At 37.0% G+C, this 26,087-nt stretch overlaps 1 protein-coding gene across 3 annotated transcripts in view; it reads right to left on the reverse strand.

The window, feature by feature from the left end:
- IL1RAPL1 (interleukin 1 receptor accessory protein like 1) overlaps positions 1 to 26,087 on the reverse strand; it is a 786,863-nt gene that overhangs the window by 335,624 nt on the left and 425,152 nt on the right. For all 3 annotated transcript variants that reach the window (XM_040531287.1, XM_040531296.1, XM_040531305.1), the window contains one exon: positions 10,816 to 11,095. In XM_040531287.1, coding sequence (XP_040387221.1) covers positions 10,816 to 11,095 — 280 coding nt within the window. The remainder of the gene's footprint in view (positions 1 to 10,815; positions 11,096 to 26,087) is intronic.

The raw sequence follows: 26,087 nt of genomic DNA on the forward strand, positions 1-26,087 counted from the left end.
AGAGTACTAATCTCTGCCTTCTACCCAGTCAAATACACCGTTTTCTTTTTCTTTCCCAATATCAACATTACCTTATTCTCTATAACTAAAGGTATTATATATTTTCCTGTCACTGTAAATTTATATACCCTTTAATGAAGTCATTAAAATATTACCCTTTTTTTCATTATATACTCTTTTATGAAGTCATATCTAAACCAACTCTCTAGATTACCTCTTATAGGCTTCAGCCTTGTTTTTATCTTGCTTATAAAAGTCCATCAAGACTTTGCACTTAAAATCATTACCCTACCCACTGCAGAGATCATATTTCTCCTTTACCTAATCATTGCCATGCTTGCTTTGTTTATTTGTTTGTTTTTCCCCAGTGTCAGGTTCTCACTGAGACAAGCAAATAGCTGACATTTACTGTAGTTTAAAAAGCATGCATAACTTGTATCAATTTAACAATGAGAAGAGAATCTGCTGACCTACTTCCCTCTTCTATATTAGGCATTTGCTTTGTCCTTCTGCAGTGTCAGAAAGACAGGGAAGAACGGAGAATGAACAGATTTCAATCACTTGATTTCTAACAAGCATCAACTTCAGGAAAAACTCCTATCTTGTTCATTTCTAGGAACTAGCAGCTGTCTTCTCCATCTGTACAGGACATTTGATGTAAGCTCCAACAATACATCCTTTATACATTCCTACAATCGGACTGAAAGCTGTTTCTGCTCACCAAGGTATCCTTATAGTTTTAGTGAAAAATGTCATGGGTGCCTGGCTAATCTACTAAACATACCCTGGAAAAGGAGATGGATCAGACCTTCATCACCATAAGTTACAGATTCCTTGTCATGGTTACTGAACACTTTTGTGGAAGGAAAGAACCTTGGAAAAAGTTCAGACAAGCTTACAAATTGAGTGTAATAATGAAGACAGTTAGTCAACTTCCCTGCCCTCCACAAACCCAATAAAAGCAAGGGAGGAGACCTAGGAAAGTGCATCTCCTTTGAGCAATAAATGTTCTGAACTTGCACACCACTCCGAGTTCTTGACATTTGTACGAAGACTTGTAATGGTTGTTCAAACATTTAAATAACTCAAACAATTGTAGACATCTCCATTCTATTTTTTTTCCTGTTACTCCTTTTCCATTGTCCCAGCTTTCTTGCCATAATGCTATGACTGCTTATTTGCTAAAACAAAACTATTTTTGTGTGCATGTGCATACCAGTGCTCTAAACCAGCACCTCTGGGCTTCACTCAAAAGCATCACAATACATTTAAATCAAGAAAACATGCAAATCTGCATTACAAACTACTTTGGAGTAATTTTTAATCTGTTTGCAGTGTTCTTTTTATATTAATTACTTTACCACTGTGATAATACTTAAAGGAATTAAGAGAATAGTAGGCACTTCTGAGAGTTACTTCTGTGCTAGTACATTTGGTCTTCATTGAAGAAAGCTTATTTCTCACATCCATTGTCAGTGTTCTTTGTTACTGACACAATTAATGTAACCAGGGAACCCATGCAGAATATTTGTTTTAGGAAAAAACCGTGGTTTTGAATGTTTAAGAGGAATTGTTGTAATTATGTTAATATCTTAATTTCATATATTTTCTTTTTTGTTTTTAATTTTTGCTCAGATTTAACATCTGGTTGTTATCTGAACATTTACTGTTTTCTGAAGGAAAGTCAGTTTATATTTTATGGCCAGTGTCTATTTTAAGATAATCATTGGTTTATAAAAAAAAATGTCTAAAGGAAAAAAAAAAATATATATATATATAAGCAAATATATATAAGCAGGGGAAACACCCTTCCTACAATAAGTCAGATTTTATAAATCGTTGGTACAATGAAATTATAAATTCTTATCCATAAACATGTTTTACATTTCTCAAGATGATGAAGAATAGTAGTTGCAAAAAGCTTATGACAAATTAGTTGTATTTCTTTTACACTCACTATTTCCTTCATAAGAAAAAAGATTTTCTTACACACTATATAATCAGGATTTTTGATAATGGATTAAAAAATTGTGTGCATACATTCTATGACTATGTACAATGTATTGCTCTCAAGAACCAATAGAATAATATGTTTATAGAAAAATACATTTATTTTTAATTCATCTTAAAAAGAATAGAACAAGACTTTATAATATCAGAATGAATGCCAGTAATTCAACGAGTTACTGTGAAGGAGTGTTAGGTTGCAGTGTGTTTAAGCAAACAAACAAACACCGAGAATTTTCTCTAAAAATAAACTGCATAAGCTGTTGTTTTAAATTTCATATTTCTAATCTCGTTTATTTCACAAAATAACTATGAGCTGATAATAATGCATCATTCATGTAACTGTAATTATTTTAACTAGCTGTTCATAAACAAAGTTAACTAGTTACACTATTTAAGCTATTAATGACGTTATTTCTCATAACTAAGTCTTACTAAATTACAGAAAAACGATAGTCTTGTATTTAAATATATATCAGTGCAGGAACATATCCTACCTAACATAAGAAGTTTATGCTCTGAGACATATCATTTAACTCTCAGCTAGCCCTCTGTTTAGTCAGAAGTTGTAGTCAATGATCCTTGTGGGTCCCTTCCACCTATGACCACCATTCCACCCTTCTATGACTTCTATGATAAAATCAGAAAATACAACTGATGTGAAGAGATATTTAAAATACAGCTAAACAGCAAAGATTAAGGTTCACCCTAAAAAATGAGTTAGAAACACTGTTATGTTTGAAACACTGTTATGTTTGAAGCCTCTACATTTACATGTGAAAGACCATAGCAATGGTAACGAAGCTAAATACAAATTTTGCCAATAATCTGACTTTGCTTTAGCATTTTCTTTTATTTCTCTTATTCAGAAGTAAAAGTAGAAAAATCTATATGCTTTACTGTATTTCAGACCTTCCTTCTTCCTCTAAAATGATAGATTGTACAGGAATAATAGATATAGTTAAAGATTCTCAGGCAGATGCTTTTTTTAAAAAAAATTATTATTATTATTTTTTATTCCCATAGTTGTGGTTATTCCCAGTTTGAACCCAGCAGTCAGATTTTAATTTTAACCTTCAAAGATCAATAACATTAAATGAACTGCAGACAGTATTTTTATGGCTAATAAATACCTAATACATTTGTCTTAAGTTTGTTAAAGGATGGACAAGTTAATTCAAGAAAATTAACAGACATCTGTAATGTAATTTATAATACATTACTTTTACTTCTGTTGCTACTTATTTTTGTCTGGATCTTAAGCTTGGTTTCTAGCCACTCTCATGTGTCTGAACAGGACTTGTTTACCTGTATGTGTTCTTCACTAATTATCTCAGCTGACCAAACTAATTAATGTCTGTAAACATCCAAACACATAAGCTGTTGCAAATACTCAACTGCAGAAAAGTAAGTAGAATACTACAGCCATCATTATTAAGGACAAATGGAAGACAAAGATGTTTCTCTCTATGCCTAAAGTGAGAATTTCTTTTACAATTGCAAAAGCAACCTTACTCTACAAAGTGATTTTTAAAGCAACAAAGTCACTACTAAGAGCATATTTAATTTGAAAAGACATCTGAATTACTACATATACTGTACAGGGTGATAAAGATGATTTCTAAGCACTATTTAACTGACATAGTAATGCAAAACTCTGGTTGAATAAACCATAAAAAAAAAATTCATCTTTTGCAATTGAACCCATTGTAGCACCTTAATAAATCCCAATCCAGCCTTCTTCTTGGGCCCCATTGACCTGAGGTATTATGTCCGGGCTATTATTGGAGATACTATAATAAAAGTTTCCAGGAAGGGAGGAAAAAGATTAAAATGGTAAGAAAATACCAGTTTGACAGGAGTTACAGTATTTCAACTATTTTGCAACACTAAAGGAGGTAAAGTTTGACAGAAACTAGTACATACTGACTGCAATACCAGTTATGTATATGTGTACATACATATGTAAATAATTTATGGGAGCTTGTGTTTAATATATACATTAACTCTTTGTGTGGCTCATCTAGTTATAGTTACTTCCAGTATAAAGTAAACAACAAGCAACTGCGTGATGTCACAACCATGTATTTTGTAAATTCCACTTCCTTAAAAATACAGAATATACAAGTTGCAGCACAACGGTAAAGTGCTGTACCTGAAACAAAACACGTTATTTTCTTTCTTTGAAGCACCATATGAGGCCATATATATTTATCAGTTAGCTTAGTCCTTGTATTGATAGCTGAAAACTGAAAGCTATTTCTGTTTGTCTTCATTTCTCCAGCTATGGTTGTGCAGGAGTTCCTTGATAATAAGGCTCAGTATTCATGTTCTGAATTTCCTTATGGCAGCCAGCTTCCCATAGGAAGAAAAGTAGGGATAAGTAAATAAAAGTGAGAGTATTGCAAACAGTAATTAATAAGGATGAAGGTTCTTTCTTTGCTTCTGAAGTAAAAAGAGAGAGCCTTCACTACTATCCTTAGGCTAATTTTACTAAAAATGTGAACTCTTCTACTCAATGAAACCCCATGATTCAACTGCAATATATTCATTGTAGAAACTTGTTTGGTCCACAAGCTAGCCTTTTAATATGGCTCATTTATACATATGTATATATAAATGTATATATGTACATACATATATATATTTATATATATATATACAGCCAGCATTTTAATTTCTACCCTTCCTGTGCAGTAGATACATTTCCCTTCCTTATGGTTGTCACAAGTATCAAAGGCACAGAACTGTGAAGGAAGGAGTTTGTGAACAACAAAATAGTTAGTACAGTATTGTCCCACCCCTTCAAGAAAGTCTGAAATGTTCAGAACAGTTCTCCTTTTGCCCATTTGCCCTTTCCTGTCTGCCATTAAATGTGCATCTCTTGTCCCTGCTCTCCTACTCAAGTTGTTGCAAGCACCACACTGAACATTGGTTTGTTACTGGGTACATACCTTAACTGAGCTTCTCAATTGAGTCTTAAAAACTAGAATACATCATAACATCATTCTGAAGGTGTTTAAAGCCCTCTTCATAAAAATTATAAAAATATTCCAATCAGTAAGAAAAATCATTTAATTTCATCTCTGCAATCTTCATCATGATCCTTGAAAGAATTATAGTTCTTGTTCACTAATCCTTCTCCAAATTTTTTAATATATTTTATGAGTATTAAAGTATAAAGTGGAAGCAGAGTTTAGTATTCTGCTTTCAGTGATGAGAGTAGAAGGCAGTTATTGATGTGAGACTTTTTGCTAGATATTTCTATAGCAATAACTTTGGAAGTACAGATAAAGTACATAATTTTTACCAGATGGCATCAATCCAGCCTTAAGGAAAGAGGAAGGAAAAAAAGGGAAGAAAAAGAAACCATTATACTACTGAGGAATTCAATTTGTTTATTTCCAACTAAAATATTAAATAAATTGTTACCACAGGAACATAAAGTATTCAGTTTTAAAGTTGATTCTAAACTAGCATTCCAAACTGGCATTCCAAACTATTTGAAGGTAACCTTTAACTGTAAGCATAAAAAACAAAGGAATATATTCCTTTCATTCTGAGAAGAGGATTGTATTTTCTACCAATACCCACCTTGATCATAAAATTGAAAGGCTCTGTCAAACAAATCTATATCTGAAACATTAATATATAACAACAAACACAGACTTCTGTGTACCAATGTTCAACAAACACCTGCGTATTCTAGTGTATCTCCTCAAGCTGAGAAGCTTTGTAACTTTTCATAATATTCAAGATCACAAGCTAATTATTATTGTTTTTTTAATCCAAACTCACTCTACACATATGAGCACTGACAGCTGGAAATTATGTATGTGCTACAAAAGCAGTATGTATCTTAAAGAAGATTAGAAAAAGCCCTTACATACCCCCAGACTGAAAAGAAGTATATTTACAAAAAGCATGAATACAAGTTGACATGATAAAAAAATGTTAAAGAATGACTGATTATTATAATGAATCATTTATCTGTAATTGCTAGAAAGCCCTACATGAGATATTAAGGTTTTCTTTGTCTAAACAGAGAGTATTAATTATGGTATGCCAAATTGCACGATGGAATAACTGAATCATAAAATATCCTGAGTTGGAAGGGAGCCACAAAGATCATCAAGTCCAACTCCTGGGTCCCCAAAGGACCACTCAAAAATCAGACTGTATGTCTGAGAACATTGTCCAAGCAGTTCTTGAGCTCAGGCAGGCTTGGTGCCATGACCACTTTCCCGGGGAGCCTGTTCCAGCGCCCAGCCACCCTCTCAGCGAAGAATCTTTTCCTAACATCCAGCCTGCACATGACGCAGCTTTATGCTGCTCCTTCGGGTCCTGTCACCAGAGAGAAGTGATCAGCGCCTGCCCCTCCGCTCCCTTCATGAGGAAGCTGTAGGATGCCATGAGGTCTCCCTTCAGCCTCTCCTCTAGGCTGAACAAACCAAATGACTTCAGCCACTCCTCGTAAGTCTTGCCCTCTAGACCTTTCTCCATCTGTGTAGCCCTCCTTTGGATGTTCTCTAGGAGTTTTCTCCTTTTGTATTGTGGTGCCCCAAACAGCACACAGTACTTAAGATGAGGCAGAACCAGTGCAGGGCAGTGCAGGACAATCTTTTCCCTTGACTGCCTAGCAATGCCGTGCTTGATGCACCCCAGGATGGAGTTGGCCTTCCTGGCTGCTAAGGCACACTGTTGACTTATATTCAACTTGTTATTGACCAAAAACCCCAGGTCCCTTTCTGCAGGGCTGCTTTCCAGCTTCTGGTCCCCCAGTCTGTACATATTGACAGGGTTGCCCTGCCCCAGTTGCAGAATCTGCCACTTGCTCTTGTTAAACTTTGCATTGTTGGTGATTGCCCGGCTCTCTAATTTGTCAAGATTCCTCTGCAAGGCTTCTCTATCCTTTACAGAGTCAATAGTCTTCCCAATTTAGTGTCATCTGCATTAAAATGGCTAAACGCTAAAACATCCTAAACACTTTCTCATACTATATTCAAGTCATTTATGAAAATGTTGAAGAGAACTGGCCCTAATACAGAGCCCTGAGGAACCCTACTAGTGACTGGCCACCAGACTGATGTAACCCCATTTACTATAAACCTTTGAGTCCAACCCGTCAACAATTGTTCACCCATTGTACTTTTATTTTTTTAATCTAGCTGGACATTTTGTCCAGAAGGATACTGTGAAAACCAATACCAAAAGCTTTACTGAAATCCAAAAACATTACATCAGTTGGCTTCCCTTGGTCAGCTAGATGGGTGACCTAGTGTTGTGGTTTAGCCTGGCTGGCAGTCAAACACCACACAGCCGTTCGCTCACCCTCCCCCCTCCCTCTCCGGATACACCTATACAGCGACCAAAATCTTTTCGCACATCTCGTAGCTCACGCTGGTATAGGGTTCGGGTAGTTACTGTTGACTTACTGACATCCTCATCCTCATCTTCATCCTCCTGCACACTTGATGGCCCAGCCTCGTCTTCTCCACACCCAGACTTAGCAGAAGACTTTCTGCGTTCTAAACGACCTGAGTCTCTATACCATTTTTTCACCTTTTCTACAGGGGCAACTTGCACTGCTACAGTTCGTTTCTCTGACCCAGCCACAGGAGTGGGAACGGCTGCGGGAGCTGGAGCCGGGACGGCTGCAGGAGCTGGAATGGCTGTGGGAGCTGGAGCCGGGACGGCTGCAGGAGCTGGAGCCGGAATGGCTGCGGGAGCTGGAGCCGGGACGGCTGCGGGAGCTGGAACGGCTGCGGGAGCTGGAGCCGGAATGGCTGCAGGAGCCGGGACTGGAACGGCCGCAGGGTCTGTCACTAGGTTGATAGTAGCATCAATTGCAGCTCGATAGGCACAAGCCAGACCCCAGCACGCCACAGTGATTTGTGTCACTTTGGAACTGCCAGAGTCATGACACCTTTTTTTCAAGCATTCTACCAGTTTTTTAGGATTTTGCAGTTGTTCAGGGGTGAATGTCCAAAACACTGGAGGTGCCAACTGCCCTAGAAACCTGCCCATATCCTCCCACACTCCCTGCCACTCGCAAATATCCCGCCTCAAGACAGATCTCCGGATGAGATTCCTAAGTAGTTGTTTAACCTTAAACAAAACCTGAAGCGCATTCAGGAGACATAACAACAAGAACATGCTGGTCTGAGCATCCCAAGGATATTCAACATCTTGGAGAGCTACCGTAACTAGCTTGGGGGATAAGAGGGTGGTGAAGGAGGAAGGGAGAGTGAACAGGTGGGAAAAAATATCTTCCCCTGTCCCCTCCAGAGACTGACTCCCTGATGAAAAAAGGCAATAGGTGTAGTTGCTAATAGTTTCTGAGATATGGTTTCCGAAGTATAGAGTCGACGACAGTGCTGAGTACAAATACCAGGTTAGAGTCATGACCAGATACCTCATCATTTCATAAGCCATCGTTACACCACACAGTACCATAACAATCTTAAACCAGGGCCCGGAAAGGATAAACAGCACGACAGGGAGCACATACAGAAAGTAACTTGCTATAAAACTCAATTTGGGAAACAGGCACAGCAGACTTGAGATTAAGGCAATCAACATTGTGACTAGCAACTATTAAGCAGGTCGAATACTTATACCAATTTTAGTTTAACACACTCTGGTCAAATCTGTCGATATCTCAACCCTTCGAGCCCCACGTTGGGCGCCAAATGGACTGTTGTGGTTTAGCCCGGCTGGCAGTCAAACACCACACAGCCGTTCGCTCACCCTCCCCCCTCCCTCTCCGGGATGGGGGAGAGAAACGGGAAAGTGAAGTCTGTGAGTTGAGATAAAGACAGTTTATTAAGACAGGGAAAAGAATAACAACAATAATAATAATAATGGTATTAATAGTAATAATGTGTACGAAATAAGTGATGCACAATGCAATTGCTCACCACCCGTTGACCGATGCCCAGCCTATCCCCGAGCAGCCGGCCCCCCCCTCCACCCCGGCTAGCCACCCCTATATATTGTTCAGCATGACGTCAGATGGTATGGAATACCCCTTTGGCCAGTTTGGGTCAGCTGTCCTGGGTCTGTCCCCTCCCAGCTCCTGCTGCATCCCTAGCCTGCTCGCTAGCAGGACAGAGAGAGGCTGAAAAGTCCTTGGCTTGGTGTAAGCACTGCTCTACAACAATTAAAACATCAGCATGTTATCAGCGCTCTTCTCATTCTAATCCAAAACATAGCACCCTGCCAGCTACTAGGAGGAAAATTAACTCTGTCCTAACTGAAACCAGGACACTGGTTTCACTAGTCAGAAGAGGAAATTACGTTTGTTAAGCAGGACCTTCCCCTCATGAACATGTGTTCTCTATGATCAATGACCACATTGTCCTTCAGGTTTTTTTCAATAACTCCCAGAATAATTTTCTCCATAATTTTACCAGGCATTGAAGTGAGACTGACAGGCCTGTAATTACCAATAGAGTGTTGCCATTTTCATGGCTACTGTTACACACTCATCTCAAAACATATTAATCTAAACATATATAAATGTTCTCTTTTAAGTAAGTAGCATAATGTGCAATATTTTGTGATTTTCTTATAAAGAAAGCCATCACCATCAGAAAAAAAAACATGAAGAAGAAACATGCTGAAAATGCTATTGAATTAATGATGTGATCCAAAATGTCTCACAGGTTATATAAAGGGCTCAAAGAACAAATGTTTAAAAAAAAACACACATCTAGTAAAAAAAAAAAATCCTTCACCACACACAACTCTGACAGCATTCCTTTCCTGCATCCCTTCAAATATAAAACTAGTAGACACTAAATTTCACAGGACTCTTCAGGTTCTGGTAAGATATTTTCTTATTTTCCTTGCAACATCAGAATAGTTTCATCACACATTCCTTGTCTAGCCCCTCAGCTGCCTTACTCTTTCTCTTGTGTGTAACAACATCATTTTTACAGATATGTGTAGAGAAAAGAACAGTGCTTCATCTGTATGCCTACGAACAAAACCCAAATGTTTCAAACCTTTGAACAATTAGCAGTGACTCTTCTCTGTACCTCTTAGGTACAAATTCTAATTTGCATAATTTCACATCAAGTGAAAATCTAGCATAAATCTGTGTGACAAAAAACAAATTGCCTAGATGATCTTTTCGAATGCAAAGAGCTGGAAACAATACCTTACAGCAAAGCATTTTAAAAATTCAAAAAGTAGCTCAACACTTGTTTGGAAAGCAGGAATATGAATCTAGCCCCAGTTATGGTGATAAGACTTGATGCATCAGAAGGTTAAATACCTTTGGAAGATATCTGACATGCAGCTTATATTATCAGGTTAAACAAGCTGTGATTATAGACGATATACTCCCATAAAAATTCTGAAACTTCACCATAATGATACTCCATTTTTCTTGATGTAAGTACTTTATATCAAATGACAACTTTTTACAGGACAAAATGTACAAAAATCATTTAAAAAGAAACCCAAATGTGAAAAAGGAACTTTTAACTCTAAAAGAGTGATTGTTGGAGTTAAACCAGAATCAGACCCAACAACACAGGACCCAACATCCAGTCCCACCCACCTTATAAATTTTTGATGCTGCTATATATAACCTAAATTTAAAATATATATATATTCAAGACATTCAGCAGCAATTTCTAATTAAGCACAAAACAAAACAAAACTTCAGGGAAGGGAATAGGAAGAGGAGAAGAAAAAGGAACAAACTCAAAAAGTAATTTTCTTTGCACAGAAGTCTCACTATTAAGAGCCATGCTTGATATCTGTGCCATTAAAATGCAGTATATTAAAATCCAGTACCTTATCACACATGCATAGAGTCCGCTGTCTTGTACCACTGTTGGTCGGAACCAAATGGAGTCTTCCTCTTTGCTCATTCTAGTTCCATCAAAAGCTATTGGTTCCTCAAAATCTCCCGGTCCAGAGCTTTTGTACCACATCAAACTGAGTCCAGCACTTTGTGCTAGGGAGTAATTAGCTCTAATATATCCATAAAAAAGTGCACATTTTATACGAACAGGTTCTCCCACTAGAACTTGATATTTCTTGTAATCCACAGACCAGTCTGTGCATCCATCAACTAAAAGAGAGGAGAAAATTAAAAGAGATTACCAAACACATCAGTTTATATTGTAAGCTTTACTGTAGGAGAGTACTGCCTTTGAGACAAAGTCCATTGCGTGATTAGCAGTAATCTTCTGATCCCTGAAAAATTAACTGTATTTTCACACCATTTATTTCTTGTACTTTTCTATGCAGAACAAAGTTAATAACAGAATTTGCATTAAATGCTGATAATTTCTGAGATAACTGAGCAATTGTTCTTTTTGTTTTGTGGAACTCCAGCATGAGCAGTTATAAAGTACTGGAATTAAACTGATGTAACAAGGAAGCCATGTGGTACACAGGGTGTCATAATCAGTGAATTGCATTAATCAAATAACTTCAGGATAACAATGTAAATTAAATAAGCATAACTCAAGAGATGTTAGGACAAGGAACTGTGGACTGAATCAAAAACTATGAAAGTCAGAGTTGGATTCGAAGGAGTAGAAGCTGTCTTAAAAATAGGAACAAGAGAAAATGTGGAAAAAGAGCGTGCCAGGTTCTTAATTCAAATTCCTGATTTTCTAGAAGTTCACTGCAGATTTCTTAAAATTATTCGTGTTTTTATTTTTTCCTGTCCCAATTAGCAATAATTTTATAATAATTTTCATATTCTTCACCTGTTGAATAATGTCAGACATTAATAGTGTTCCAAAACAACTGTTGCTCCCCCCCCCCAAAAAAAAAAAAAAAAAAGCCCCACAAGATTTTTAATAAAGAATACCAAAACAACAAAAGGAGAATATAAACTTAATTCCTACAATGCTTTTCTTAACAATAGTTTACGGTTTTCATTTGGTTGGTTGGTTACTTGGTTTTGGTTTCTTTCTTTGTCTTTTAAGGTGTTAAGTGACGAAGGAGTGCTGCTGCCTGGCTGCAGGGCCCTGACTGGTGCATACGGACTCTACCCAGGCTGGGGGATGTGGCAGCTGTTTCCCATTTGCAGGTCCAACCTGTATCAAAGCTAAGGACATAGCCTAGAGACGCACAGACACAGATAGAGATGCACAAACACACTGACACAACTGGTCACACAGGCTGCCCCAGCCAAGGCCTGCTTCCTGCAGAACTTACATACAGGACTCAGCTGGCTGAGACCCGTTCCTCCTCTCCAGCTGGTAGAGATCAAAGTTCACTAGCGAAGGCACATACACAGGACACGCTCTAGGTTCACAAGCACACACACATTCAGAGATTCTTATAGTACTGGCACAGTCACCTAGCACCCCTCTCCGGATCCTGAGCCCCATACCCACTTCAAGGTTGCCTACTCACTGGCTGGTCCAACTTGAAGTTTGCTGCACAAACACAGCACTTGCACCCTCATGCACGCCACATTCACAGGTCCCCCTGAGCATACCAGCATGGACTCCCTGCCCACCTGATACCCCAGCCCAGATCCAAGGCCCTCACTACTCCCCATCTGGTCCAGCTTAAAGTTTGCTAGTGAATACCTCCTCCCCACCCCCCCCAGCAGATTGGCAAAATGCAGGCATGTGCCCCCTCCAGCAGTGGCACCAGGCACACAGGCTGTGACCCCCAGCCCAGTTGTCCAGTTGACAACATGGAGCCCACAGTTGCCTCACCCATTCCGGTCCCCACAAGAACCTGGTTTGGGAAAAGACATTGTTCCCACCCCATGGCTGGGAGCAGAAGACTCCAATTGCTCTAGCAGCTGATGCTGAGACCCCCCTCTCTCCAGTAGCTGGCATCACAGGCCAGGGGCGTCCAAATCCCTGGTGTCTGACTCTAGTAGCTGGCAGCAATTCCACTTACATACAGAGAGGCCTCAACAGCAGCTGGCACTTAATCCTTGCAACACATGCACATGGGAGAGAGACTGTGAATATGCAGAGAGAGTTAAGAAAACATTTAATGAGAGAAATAAGATAGGACAGACTGGTGATCAGGCACAAGGCTTGGCCACACAAGTGCACTTACTGGCCCCAATTTAAACATGGGTCTTTTTCTAGCCATCCCTGCTCTTTGTTCTTCCTGCTCCTACTTCCCCTTGCACGCTACCGATGGATTTGAAGAGCTCTGCAGTTTCTACACCTTCCCAGTCTGGACACTGGAGTTGACAATCTTACCAGATGCAAGGTTCATCCTTCCTGGATGTAGTGCCTGTAGCATTTTAGCCCACCAATTAGTGTGACTAGGAGGTTTGTTTCTTGTGATTGTCTCCCCATTTAGAAATCCTGTCAGTCCAGCTGCAATAAACATTCCTACATTCTCACATGCCCTTATCAATTAGTCCGACTGGCCAGACTTGGTTTCCATCACTTCCGCCTTTTCTTACTATCCCTTGTTGCATTGGAAAAACGTCCTTGCCAAATACTGTTAAAGGAGCAGACACTCTCGTTCCATATACCCTTACAGAAAGAATTTCAACAATGAAAATTCACGATTAGGTTCATTCATTTAAAACTTTGTTGTTCAGCATTGCCTAGCTAACCAGGCCCTCACACCAGACACTATACAGCAATCAGTACATCCGAAGGTCAATTTATTTCACCTTAAAATGCATACCTATGACTCATATAAATATTTGGCCTTTGCATTTGCCACTTCTCAGTGTTAAGAGCTTGGAGAGCTAACGTAGACAATCAGCTTCTGCACATTCACTTTCAGTTTATCTCACCATAAACTTATTTGCATACTGACTTTTATGGAGAACTCAAGCCACTCTGCAAGATAATCTAGTACTAGTATTTTAAAAATAGAATATATTTCCATCTCTTATTTGGTGAATAGCATGCCAGTTAGTAATTTTTCAGATTTGCATTTGCATAACACCAAAATACTCATTATACATAGCAAGATAAGATAGACGCAAACATATCCACACATCACTCTATACGCAATAACCTCAGTTGATACAGTACTGAAAGATGGAGGAAAAAATATAATTAAAATAAAAAAAAAACAGGTCAGTCTGTGCAGTGAACAGAATTCTCATAGTGAAATATATATCTTTGGACTGTCTCCTCCTATGTTTACTTTTAAGGACAGGAAAGGACAACATTACTTCCCTTTTTTCATATTCCTACTCAACAGTCCCTAAAAATTAGTAAACTTGACAAGGCTCTAAAAAGATGGAGATGAATGCTTGCAGAAAGTGAAGTGAATGGAGACAAAACTGCAGTACTGGCTTCCCATAGGACTTAAGAAACTGACTTCCATTTATTTTCGAATTCATTTACATCTTTGATCATTTCATACTTTACCTTTCTAAAAGAGCATTCTCTCTCTGATCTGATTCTATTTCTCACTGCTTCTAAATCCCAATGCCAAAAATGAATTTAAATACACCTCTAAGCAGCATTAAATCGATTATGTAAGTTACCAGCTAATAGCTTCTTCATCATACTTGATTATCAAATTGTAATCTTGCCTTTCACTGTGTAATTAAGCTAGTACACTTTCATTTATAATATTAGTTTTTTTGTTTGTTTGTTTGTTTGTTTGTTTTTCCCCTCTCAGGATATTTAGCTCTAATGGCTCTCTATTCCTTGAACTTGATGAATCCATGAATCCTACAATAATACAACAACTCAGTTTCCAGCCTTTCTATTTAATGAAGAATAAACTAAGCAGAGCAGATTTTCAACTTTTTTCAGCACGCTATTCCTGTACATCACATGAAGTCCATTTTATTAGGCTCAGGCAAAGAGCCTAAAAGGCATTCTATAGTCATGAAAAAAGAGACAAAATATCCAAAGTTTTGCATGAACTAACATTTTCAAAGTTTCATTCTTGAGTTTTAAGGAGAATGTTAAAAATAAACTGAATATGTAGGAATTGCACTTACATTAATTCTCTGTGACATATTTATATGATATATATATTTGGATGATATTTCTGTGGAAAGAAAATATAAATCAAAATCTCCTAAATGTATAGAATTGTCTAATTTTTCACCTTAATATTTCATATCACAAAGTAAAACCAACATTAGATTTTAATGTAACTATCTACCAAACTACTTAGTAGTTTGCTGGCAATAACCACATCAGTATGTCTCACCAGATGGATTAAGAGATCAACAATTTAAGCAAATATGAATACTAGTGTGCTCATAATATTATGGATTTGTATTTTATGTATATATATATATATATATATATTTTAACTTGAGTTTTAGCTAAAGTTCTAATTTTGTTTGCTTGCTTGCTTTCTTGTTTTGTAACATTTAAATATCCATGACGTCATTTTTAGATATACAAAACCAGACAAGTAGCAGGTCATGATGTGACATTGGGCTTATGTGGCAGAGTTTTGGTAGCAGGGGGCGGGGGCTACAGGGGTGGCCTCTGTAATAAGCCAGGAGCTTCCCCACTTCAAACAGAACCAGTTCCATCCAGCTTCAGAAGGCACCTGCTGCTGGTCAAAGCTAAGCCCTTCAGTAATGCTGGCAGTGCCTCTGTGAAAACATACCTTTAAAAGGATGAAAAACACTGCACAACCGCTGTGAGAGAGAAAATTTGAGAGGAACAACCATGCAGCCCCACAGGTCAGTGCAGAAGGAGGGCAGGAGGTGCTCCAGGCACCGAGTCGCAGTTCCCCTGAAGGCCATGGAGAGGCCCCTGGTGGAGCAGGCTGTCCCCCTGCAGCCCATAGGTCCCAAATGGAGCAGATCTCCATGCTGCAGCCCGTGGAGGAGCCCCCAGTGGAGCAGGTGGATGTGGCCTGGAGGAGGCTGCGGCCCATGGAGAGCCCCTGCAGCAGCAGGCCCCGGGCTGGAGCCTGTGGAGAGAAGCCCACGCAGGAACAGTTTTTGAAGAACCACAGTCCACAAGAAGGAACTAAGCTGGACCTGTTGTTGAAAAACTGCAGCCCAATTGCAGCAGGCCATGAAGTGTCCATGGGAGGGACCCCGCACTGGAGCAAGGGAAGAGAATGAAGAAGGAGGGGCAGAAATGAAAAGTTATGAACCCCTATTACCTACCTTCTCTATGCCACTTGGGGAGGGGTAGGATGAGGAGGAAGTGGAAGAGTTGGGAAAAAAAGAATGCAGTTGAGCCTTAGAAGAAGGGATAGGTGTTTTTGATTTAGTCTTTTTTTTTCTTACTATCCTACTCTATTTTTTAATTGGCAATAAATTAAATTAATCTTCCCCTAGTTGAGCCTGTTTTGTCCAGACAATAATTGGTGAGTGATCTCCTTGCCTTTATCTCAACCAATGCATTGTTTTCATACTATTTTCCAACCCTGTCTTGTTAAGGAGAAATGAGGGAGCAGTATAGTAGGCATCTGGCAGCCAGCCAAGGATAACCCACCAGAGACAACTACAGAAGAGAAACCCATGGTGTAAAACATTAAAAAATAAATCAGAGATTTTTAATTATCCAAGATAAAATGAGGCAATCCATGTCCTCTTCAGAGAAATGACTTTGATCACATTCAGAGATCTTAACAAAATATTTGTCCTCTTTTCAGCATGGTCTTTCAAATGGAGTGAACATGACAACATTTCGCTTCATACTTAATAAATATCATATCTGTTAAACTTGGCTGACACTGATGTTCAAATCACAACTGTATTAATCTTATCACAGCTGGAAGCTTTAATACATTAAACATCTTAGAGGAAATACCTCACACTACTTCTCAGCCAACGTACCTTCATCTGTTCTCCTAGGTGTTAATGCAATTTTGAGAGCTATAAGAGAAGTTCATCATTCTCATCATAAGACACAGACACCATTCTGTGATAATGGTGATATTTTAGGACGTAAATGTCTATCTATGCTTGAAATGCTCTATTCCATTGTAACAGGAGTATGAAGAGAGTCTTAAAAACACATAGAAAAATAGACTAGTCATATTCTTCAAAATGAGATTACCGTAAATACTCCAACAGACGATAGCATGCATGCACTGTAACTGGCACTTCCTACATACACTCTGCATGTAGTGCATAGAGTAAACATGCATTTTCAGTCTAGGAAAACTTGGATGTATGAGAAACCTAATTGAAATCCTGATTTCCAACTCCTTGAAGCATGCAATTTTCAGACCTAAAGACTAATTATATTCAAGATGCCTTTTACGTTCAGAGAAATCTTTAGATTTTTCTATTGACATTGGTACCTTAAAAATGTTATATATGTATGCAGTTAGGTGTTCAACACCTGTGTTACTACCTTCATAAGCAGGGACAGAAAAGAGCAAAGGTTTAATGTTTATCCAGGCATGTTAATATTAAATAGATTGAGGGATTTCTATTCAATTTTGTGTTCTAATTGTAGTCCATTTCTATTTTGACAGGATTTTCTTTCTTTTCTTTACGTGTAGACAAGTATTTACTGAAGAAAAAAACTAATGCTTCCCTTTTTAGTTATTGCTGCCAGAGGCACACAATCAACATCTACATTTATGCTGGTGAAAAACAACTATGGAAAAGAAATTCCCTCAAGACTTATCAGATGTTTTTATTTCTATTGTCACATCATCAAGCAGTCAATCATCTTTTTATTATTATTATTATTATTTTATAAATTGGAAAATTCAAAAGCTTTGAAATTTCAGAACTGCATTGAAATGTATGGTTTCAGTCCCTGATCTCTATTTTAATATGCTGCCAGCTATTGCTGCACATAACAACATAATAGAGAGATGAGGGTGAATATCATTCACTCAGTTATTTCTTTGAGTGATTTCAAGGTATGAAGTAAACCACACTACACCGCTGTCCTAATAATGAGATTGTTTTGATGGATAAACAAGCTTCTCATGGGCTGTAATTTTTTTATAGGGCCCAGCACACAAAATAATTTAACATTTCAAAGGGGTTTTCCCTTTCATTTTTCAGGATCATATACATGATTTTCAAGGGAAAATTCAGTGCTAAAAAGGCAAAAATAGAGCTACTGACTCCTGGGTTCACTGCTACAACCTGGCTTCATTCACAAGCTTTGATTCAGCTTACAGGTTTCAGAGTTCATATAAGTCTTCAGGTTTCCAATACATTGATCGAAATCCACATTCCTGAAATCTAAACAGTTTAGGTCTGACATTAATTGAAAACAATTACCCTAAAATATTCACAACTCTAAGTCAATAACAGTAAATTCTTCCAAAGTTATTGCATTTAATACATGTATATATATATATTACTTTTTTTTTCCTTTTTTTTTTTTTTTTTTCTGTTTTATCTGTGTTTGTTGTTCCTTTCTTAACTTGATGACCTATATACAGGGTTATGCAATGTCACCATGCACTTTATATCTATTTGCCAGTTGCCAGCCACATCAGGGCTTTTGAACACATCAGCCATTTGCAACCAATTGGGACAGGGAAGAAGAGATCTCATAAATTGTGAAAGATGGGTACATAAGGGAAAAGGCACCTGGTCTTGGACCTAGAGCTTGGAAAAGAAGGCATTAGTGGAAGAAAAAATTAGATGACAATAGTTAGGGAGAGAAAGTGTGATGGGCAGAGAAAGTGAGCAAAGGTATTGTAGCTGTGCGGCTAAGAATTTTTGTGGGAATTGGAAGTGAGGGGTATAATCTGTCAGGAAAACCAGCTCCTGTTAATAGGCTGTTCATAGAAAAACTTGTCAAAAGTTTATCAAGAGATGCGCAAGACTTAAAATGAAATGACCCTCCTTATAAAGTTATTCTACAGCAACAATTTTCACAATATTTAACACTCAAAATCACAAAATTAAAACTATCAGTCTGCTCTGGATTATATCATTTTACCTACCTGGATTGTTTCTTTTCGCTTAAACTAGCCAGCATTAAAAAGAAAAAAAAAATAATAATAATTTCAGATGAGCACTAATTATTATAACACACTCATTAGTACTTGTGCCTATTAGCTCTATGTAACATAACACGTGGTATTCTAGTGCGTGTTCTTTTATGAAGAAATGCAAAAATATCTATTTTTGGTTTGTGTATCCTTTCATTTGCTATAAAATGAATTCCAACAAGAATGAAGAAACAGAGTTAAAAATGTAACGTGCATGGGAAGATGAGAAAGAAAATGAGTTCACTTCTATTCTTAGACCACTTAGATTTTGTACTTTCAAAAAAGTACCAGTATAAAATTGGAAACATGAAAAAATACAGATTTATCATTGGTAGTAATGTTTTCAAATGAATTCATCAAGTGTATTTTATACATTATTACATTTCCTTTTTTAACTAAAGCTGCTATTACAGCTCTGCATGCTACTATGCCGCCCTTATGTCTGAGACAGTACTTTCCTTCTGAAATCACATTTTACATTCTCTGTAAAACTCTGTCAAAAATTACCTTGTAGGCTACTAGAATTGTGTGGTGGCTGTTATGAGAGGATGCCAATAAAGGAAAAGGAAGGTGTTGAAGAACATTTGAGGGAGACAGAAAAGTTATTTTGATTCATATCATTTATTAAATGTTAACTCCTAAAAATTATAATTTTCCCAGCCTAACCTGAGAGAAGCATTAAAAGTGGCAGATTCGTTAGTTGGGAAACCATGGAAAATGCACTCATCCACAAGAAGAGTAATGGCGAAAGAAACCTATAGTTTGCCTTAAAATAATTTTAAATGCTCTATTTCTTGGCTTCAGAATACTGCATTAAGATGAAACAAAGTACATATACCTAAGTATTGGATTATTTAGGTTTAAGATAAGAGTGAAAATATTTTTATGTCTATCTAGTGGAAATTCCTTATGTCATTCTTTCTTTTACCTACAACAAAGCAATAGTCTTTTTGCCTGAATTAATAGAAATCCATTAATTATCACCATTACATATATATATATAAAAATATAAAGAAGAATATCAAAGCTGTTTAAGAGAGAACAGAATAAATATATTTTGCAACACAGAACTACCTTGAATGAGACCTGCACCCACTCCCCCCCCCGCCCTTTTTTTTTTTTAATCACTTAGCATGATGTTTGTTAGTTGTTGTGGAATATTCCTTTGGCCAGCTACTTGGATTGGCTGACCAGGCTGTGTCCACTCCCAATCTCTTGCCCACTCCTTCCCCCAAGTCTTGTCTGCTTGGGGGAGTTGAGTGAGAGAAAGAGAAAGCCTTGGTGCTGTGCAAGAATTGCTCAGCAATAGTCAAAATGCTGATATGTTACCAACAATGTTTTGGCCTCAAATCCAAAACACAGCATCATATGGACTGCTAACAAGAAAATTAACTCCATCCCAAACAGACCTAGTACACAGGTACCTAATCTTTTGTGTGCTTCTGTATGCTACTTTCTTTCAATAAGTTATCTTCAATGCAGAGAGGATTTAAGACATTAAGAATACAAGTCTCTTCCCTCCCTGGTCTCCAAACATTTATGATTTATTTTGAAAGATAACTTCTCATTGGTGCAACTGCCTACAATTTGTATTGTTCAGTATATGATTTAGATATCTGAATTCTGATATATCCTGGTCTTAGATTTCCCTCTGGAATTACAAATGACTGAAACAATAGTAACTTAACCTGAAGAGAAACTACAACGGCGACTGGTTATGCTAATTTCTGAAAATTAAACAAACACATATTAGGATCGCTTTTAGAAAGATTTCCAAGAAAAGAGAATCCCTGGACCATAGTAATGTATCATGTTGTATAGCAAATGATAAGTTATTTAATCTTTTCCATAAGTGCTTCTTACTGTTGAAACTGCTTTTGAAAATTCATTCTGTAGTCCAGTAGCTTCATTTTGGAGATTATGGGGGATACCAAGTTTTCCTTCACATTGAAATTTCAATAACACTGGGACAGCAGCTGCACTTTATACCTTTAAACTTTTTATCCTGTTTTTATCCTAACACTTTATACAGTGTTCTGTTTGGCTGTGGCTTTTGTGGCACCAACGTGTGGCCTGGCAATGAGTACTTCTGCATTGGAAGCCAGAGGGGTTTTCCACAGGGTAGGTCAGACCATCATTGCCCTATCAACAGACTTGGGGAAATAATTATTAAAGACAAAACAAACAAACAAAAAACAAACAAAACATAAACAAAACAAATAGACATAAACTTTTTATCGTGCAAAGAACATGGCTGCATAATCAAGTTGCTGAATATCAGCTGAAATGAAATAACTGAACATGTGAAGATTCTCCATGTGCACTAAATATGAGAAAATTCAACAGATTTGTTTGTAATACAAAAGGATTACAATGGATCAAATTACAACATGTGCTTAGGAGAGTGCAAACACCTTGCTGCTGTGGCTTAGCTGCTGGTAGTTTCTTAAACTGCAGTAGCATGAATGCTTGACTGGGACTGTACAGAGATGAAAAGATTTGTACTAAGTGCTTCAGAGGATCTGAGACCTTAAGAAACATTATTTACTTCAAACAGACTTTGATTCAAATGATTTTTTTTTACTTTAAAAAGTTCACAGATTAAAAATTCTAAGCATGTAATTAAGTGTACAGAAGCCATGAGTTTGCCTGCAATAACGCATATTAAAAATGCATATTTCTGTTTCTCAATCTGTTCTACACTATCTTTCAATCTTATAATAAATGGAGAGAATTAATATTTTAAAACCATGATCTTAGACTGACAATATTAATTTTCCTTGCCATATTATACGTTAACTATTTATAGTCTCCAATTAGTGCTGCTAAGCTCAAACTGTAGGCATGGATTTCTTGAAAGACGTAGTCAGACAGACATTTGTATCTGTATCTACAACTAAGTAGAGTTAAAATACAGTACAATATTTAACAGTGTAAAGCAGTTCTAGGAAGTTTTTTTCTTTTACTCAATATGAAAAAGTTACTTATTTCTGTCAAAACTGACAAGATTTTTTAAATAATCTGCAGTATATGTGCATATAAGTGCTTCAATTTGATTGTGTGTGTATTTGCACACAAAAGAACTGAGCATGCAATTACAGTGTTCTGTTTGGTTGTGGCTTTTGTGGCACCAACGTGTGGCCTGGCAATGAGTACTTCTGCGTTGGAAGCCAGAGGACTTTTCCACAGCGTAGGTCAGACCATCATTGCCCTATCAACAGACTTGGGGAAATAATTCTTAAAGACAAAAAAAACAAACAAACAAAAAAAAAAAAAAACAAGCAAATTAAAAAAAAAAAAAAAAAAAAAAACAATAATAAATGTACCCTTGGTGTAGCTGTCCCTTTGGCAGGGCTCACATTTACTTTAAAACATTGTTGTCATTTTTAAATGTTGCGTTACATAACAGTAAATACTTTACATAGCAGTAGTAAAAAATACACATCTTGGTTGATACTGCTACATTTTGGGTGTACTACTTAATGTGTAAGCATACAAGTATACAGGGCTCAGAAAGAGACACATTTTTCCTCTCTTTTGCATTTCTTTTCAATCCCAAGAGTCACTGTAAAGTTTCTGTGTGAACACCTCAATGGCCAAAGGAATTTTTTGTATTACTCTAAAGCTTACTATACAGCTCTCAGTACCATAACAATTAGAAAACACATCTTAGCCAAAATAAGAAGTCATTGTAGTCATTGTCATTTGGGATTTTTTTAATTAACGTAAATCTCTTTTTATAGAAAAAGTACTTTTATTTATTAAATATCAAAAGTGGGGTATAAAAGACTGCAAGAAAAAAAATATGAAAAAACATAACTGCTCCACACAACTACAATGAGAACTTACATCTGTGTGCACTGCAGGGGCCATTTAGCTTTGAATTGCTAAAATAATAATAATAATAATAATAATAATAATAAAATAAGAACACATTTGCTTATGAAACAGAAATAAAATTTGAATTAAAGACATTTTTATGGTGTAAATTATTTTCCTGCAGATGGACTTTCCAAGTCCAAAACATGGTAGCTTAAAGCCAACAGGAAACTCATGAAAGACTTAGTAAGGAACAACTGAACTTTAAAGAGAAAATGTACAGTAAATCTCACTTCGTAGATTACAAAAAGTCATTATAAATCTATTTGTACACTTTTACTTTCATTTAAGAAGAACTTAGAAGAACTCATTTTTATAGCATCTGGCCTTTTCCTTTTTTTATTTATTTATTTTTTTTCCTATATTAAGTCTAGAAGCTAAAGTTTACAAAAGTTATTAGATTTTGTAAATCTTTGCTCCACAGTTTGACATTTCCTCTGTTCCCATATGCCACATGCTTGCCACACTTAAGCCATCTTACCAAAGAGAAAGAGGCCACTAGAGTAATACAGTAGTTCAGTACTTTAATCTCATTAGGTAATGGAAATGAAAATCATTACTATTTGAGTTTGAGAAGAAAATTTTGCTCCTTTCACCAAAGCTTACTTGAAAGCTCAGCATGAAGGTTTGGGCTGAAGTGAATCTAAGGAAATGGAATGGATGTGATTGAGTTAAGAAGCCAAATCCCATGGGACTCAGATAAAAAGGTTCTTCAGGTATTTTTGTGGATCAGGTAAGCATGCTGATGTGCATAGCTGCATTGAATTTCAAAGGCAAATTCACAACATCAGAGCATTTCCATTTCTCTGCTTATGCTATTCCCCAGAATACATCCAAAACAAAATTAAGACTTGTTAGAAAAGGCAAACAAAATACTTTTTAATATTCTAATATATTTTTGCATCTTGACTTTATAAAAGCAATAGTTTTTTTTGTTTGTTTGTCTGTTTTTTGTTTGTTTGTTTGTTTAAAGGCAAAGGCCGGACAGAAGCACAGAGAGAGAGGAGCAGTTACTCTGTACTTCCCATCAACAGCGATGTTCAGCCACATCCTGGGAAGCAGGGTCTCAATATGCATAGCAGTTGTTCAGGAGGGCAGGCATTTCCACGACGAGAGCCCGCCCCTCTCCTTCCCCTTTCCCACCTTTTATTGCTGAGTGTGACGTCGTGTAATGGAATATCCCTTTGGTCGGTTTAGGTCAGCTGCTCTGGTGATGTCCCCTCCCCATCATTTGCCCCCCCCCAGCCTGCTGGCTCTTGGGGAGGGAGTCCTGATGTGGTGCCAGTATTGTGAAGCAACAGACACAACACTGGTGTGTTGCCGGTGCTGTTCTAGCTACACGTGCAGAGCACAGCACTGTATGGGCTGCTTCAGGAAAAGTTAACTCCATCCCAGCCAGACCCAGCACGACCATAAATCAAATGCAAATCAAATTGATGCAAATCAAATTACAGGATCTGGACTTTGGACACTTCAATTGCAACTGGATAGTTGAATTCCAAGGTAGAAAAAAATATAATGCAATTTTATGTTGATTTATTTCAAGAATTCTTTTAACTTACATCTAAAAAATGCTACAAATTGGGTCAAACTGACTTCAAAATATGTTTCTACTTCTCTTCAGTCTAAGGCTGTATAGTGTAGCAAAAACACATTGAAAACATAAACTTTATAAATTACATTGAACATTAGATAAATAAGTCTTACATTGTCTTTATAAGTGTGCATATAAGATAGGCAAAGTGCATATTGAATACTTATTGACATTTCTCAAGTCAGGAAGTGAAGAAGTCAGCCCAATGGCATTCTCGAACTTTAGGCTTTTTCCTGCATGTCTACACAACCTACATTGTACTATATTTATGTGGTATTTATTACATTATGTACATTACATTTATACTATTTGTTGCTAATCATCAAGAGACCAAAGAGAAGAGCTGTGTTTTTTTGTTTGTTTGGTTGGTTGGTTGGTTGTTTTTTTTCCTTCTTCATATAACAATTATGCTAGGAAAAAGGATAGTATCAGCTAGGAAAACAGTGGTTACTAACTGAAGATGGAAAGAACATTGAGCAAGAAGTGCAGATATCTCTTGAAATAGTAAAATTCTGCAGGTACAAAATTTATGTGCCAAAACTGAACTCATAAATGAAGCTCGCATTGAGACATACATTTCAAATAAGTGTTGTTTTTTTGTTGTTGAGTGTGTGTTTGTGTGTATTTGTCACCATTGTTTATGCTACACAGTAGAGTTAACTTCATCATCAGGCAGCAACAACTAAATGCCTATATTTTAGTAATTTTATTTGTCCTGAATCTTCCAGTTGCTTTCAAGAAGAAAAGTTACAATGAATTTTGAGAATGCTACTATTTTAATTCAGAGAAATCGAATTCTTTGGTTCTTTGTCTTCCATTGGCTTGGCAGATTCTTTAGCCTGTAAATATTTTATTTAACCTGTAAATATTTTCTATGAAAGGTTAGCATTATATAACTTAGTCATTACATGGATCCTTACAGGATATATTATCCAAAGAACTGTAGGACACAAAACCAACAGGACTAGGAATTAAAACATCAGACAGCATGGTTCCTCCCTTCCCCCTTGCCTCCCCCCTCCCCTCCCCCCTTTTTTTTTTTTTAATTTAATTCTTTCTTTAAATGAAGATTTTTTTTTTAATTTATTTATTTTAACTCTGAAATTCAAAATACCCTAAAATAGGCAAAACTAAGTATAATAAACTGTACTTTCAATCAAGTCTAGTACTCACATGCCTGCCTAAAGATGAAGTTGTTGGTTTACTCCAGAGAATTCGCTAAGTATGACAGCACTGGATAAATGCCGTAAGTCTCTTAGTCTCAGTGCTTTTAATTGTATATCATATGGTCATACCTGAGTTACTTGAAAAATTGTGCCACTTTTAATAACTGAGCAATTACTAACATGGTCAAAAATCCACCAATGCAGAAATGTAAATGACAATGTCTGTGTTCTTAACTAAAGAAACTGGCACACAAGCTCATATTATACCATTCCAGTCAACAAAGGAATAAACATTTTTATAAAGGAATCCAATGAAATCAGAAATAGTTGTAAGAGTGCCTTATAAACCAAATATTCCACTGAGGGTTACTTTTATTGAGTGATGCTTCACTCTGTTTGATCTCTGTACAGCCTTTTTGCTACCTCAAATGCACGGAGGTAAAGAAAAAGCTGGTATATTTTTCAAGATAAGGTCACAGAGCTGAAATAGATTTTGATCTGTGGTTATTTAAAATTTCTTCTGGGATTATTCAATCTAGTAACTAACTCACATTCTTTTCATCCTCTGT

This window comes from Cygnus olor, chromosome 1 (assembly GCF_009769625.2).
Source record: "Cygnus olor isolate bCygOlo1 chromosome 1, bCygOlo1.pri.v2, whole genome shotgun sequence".
NCBI lineage: Eukaryota > Metazoa > Chordata > Aves > Anseriformes > Anatidae > Cygnus > Cygnus olor.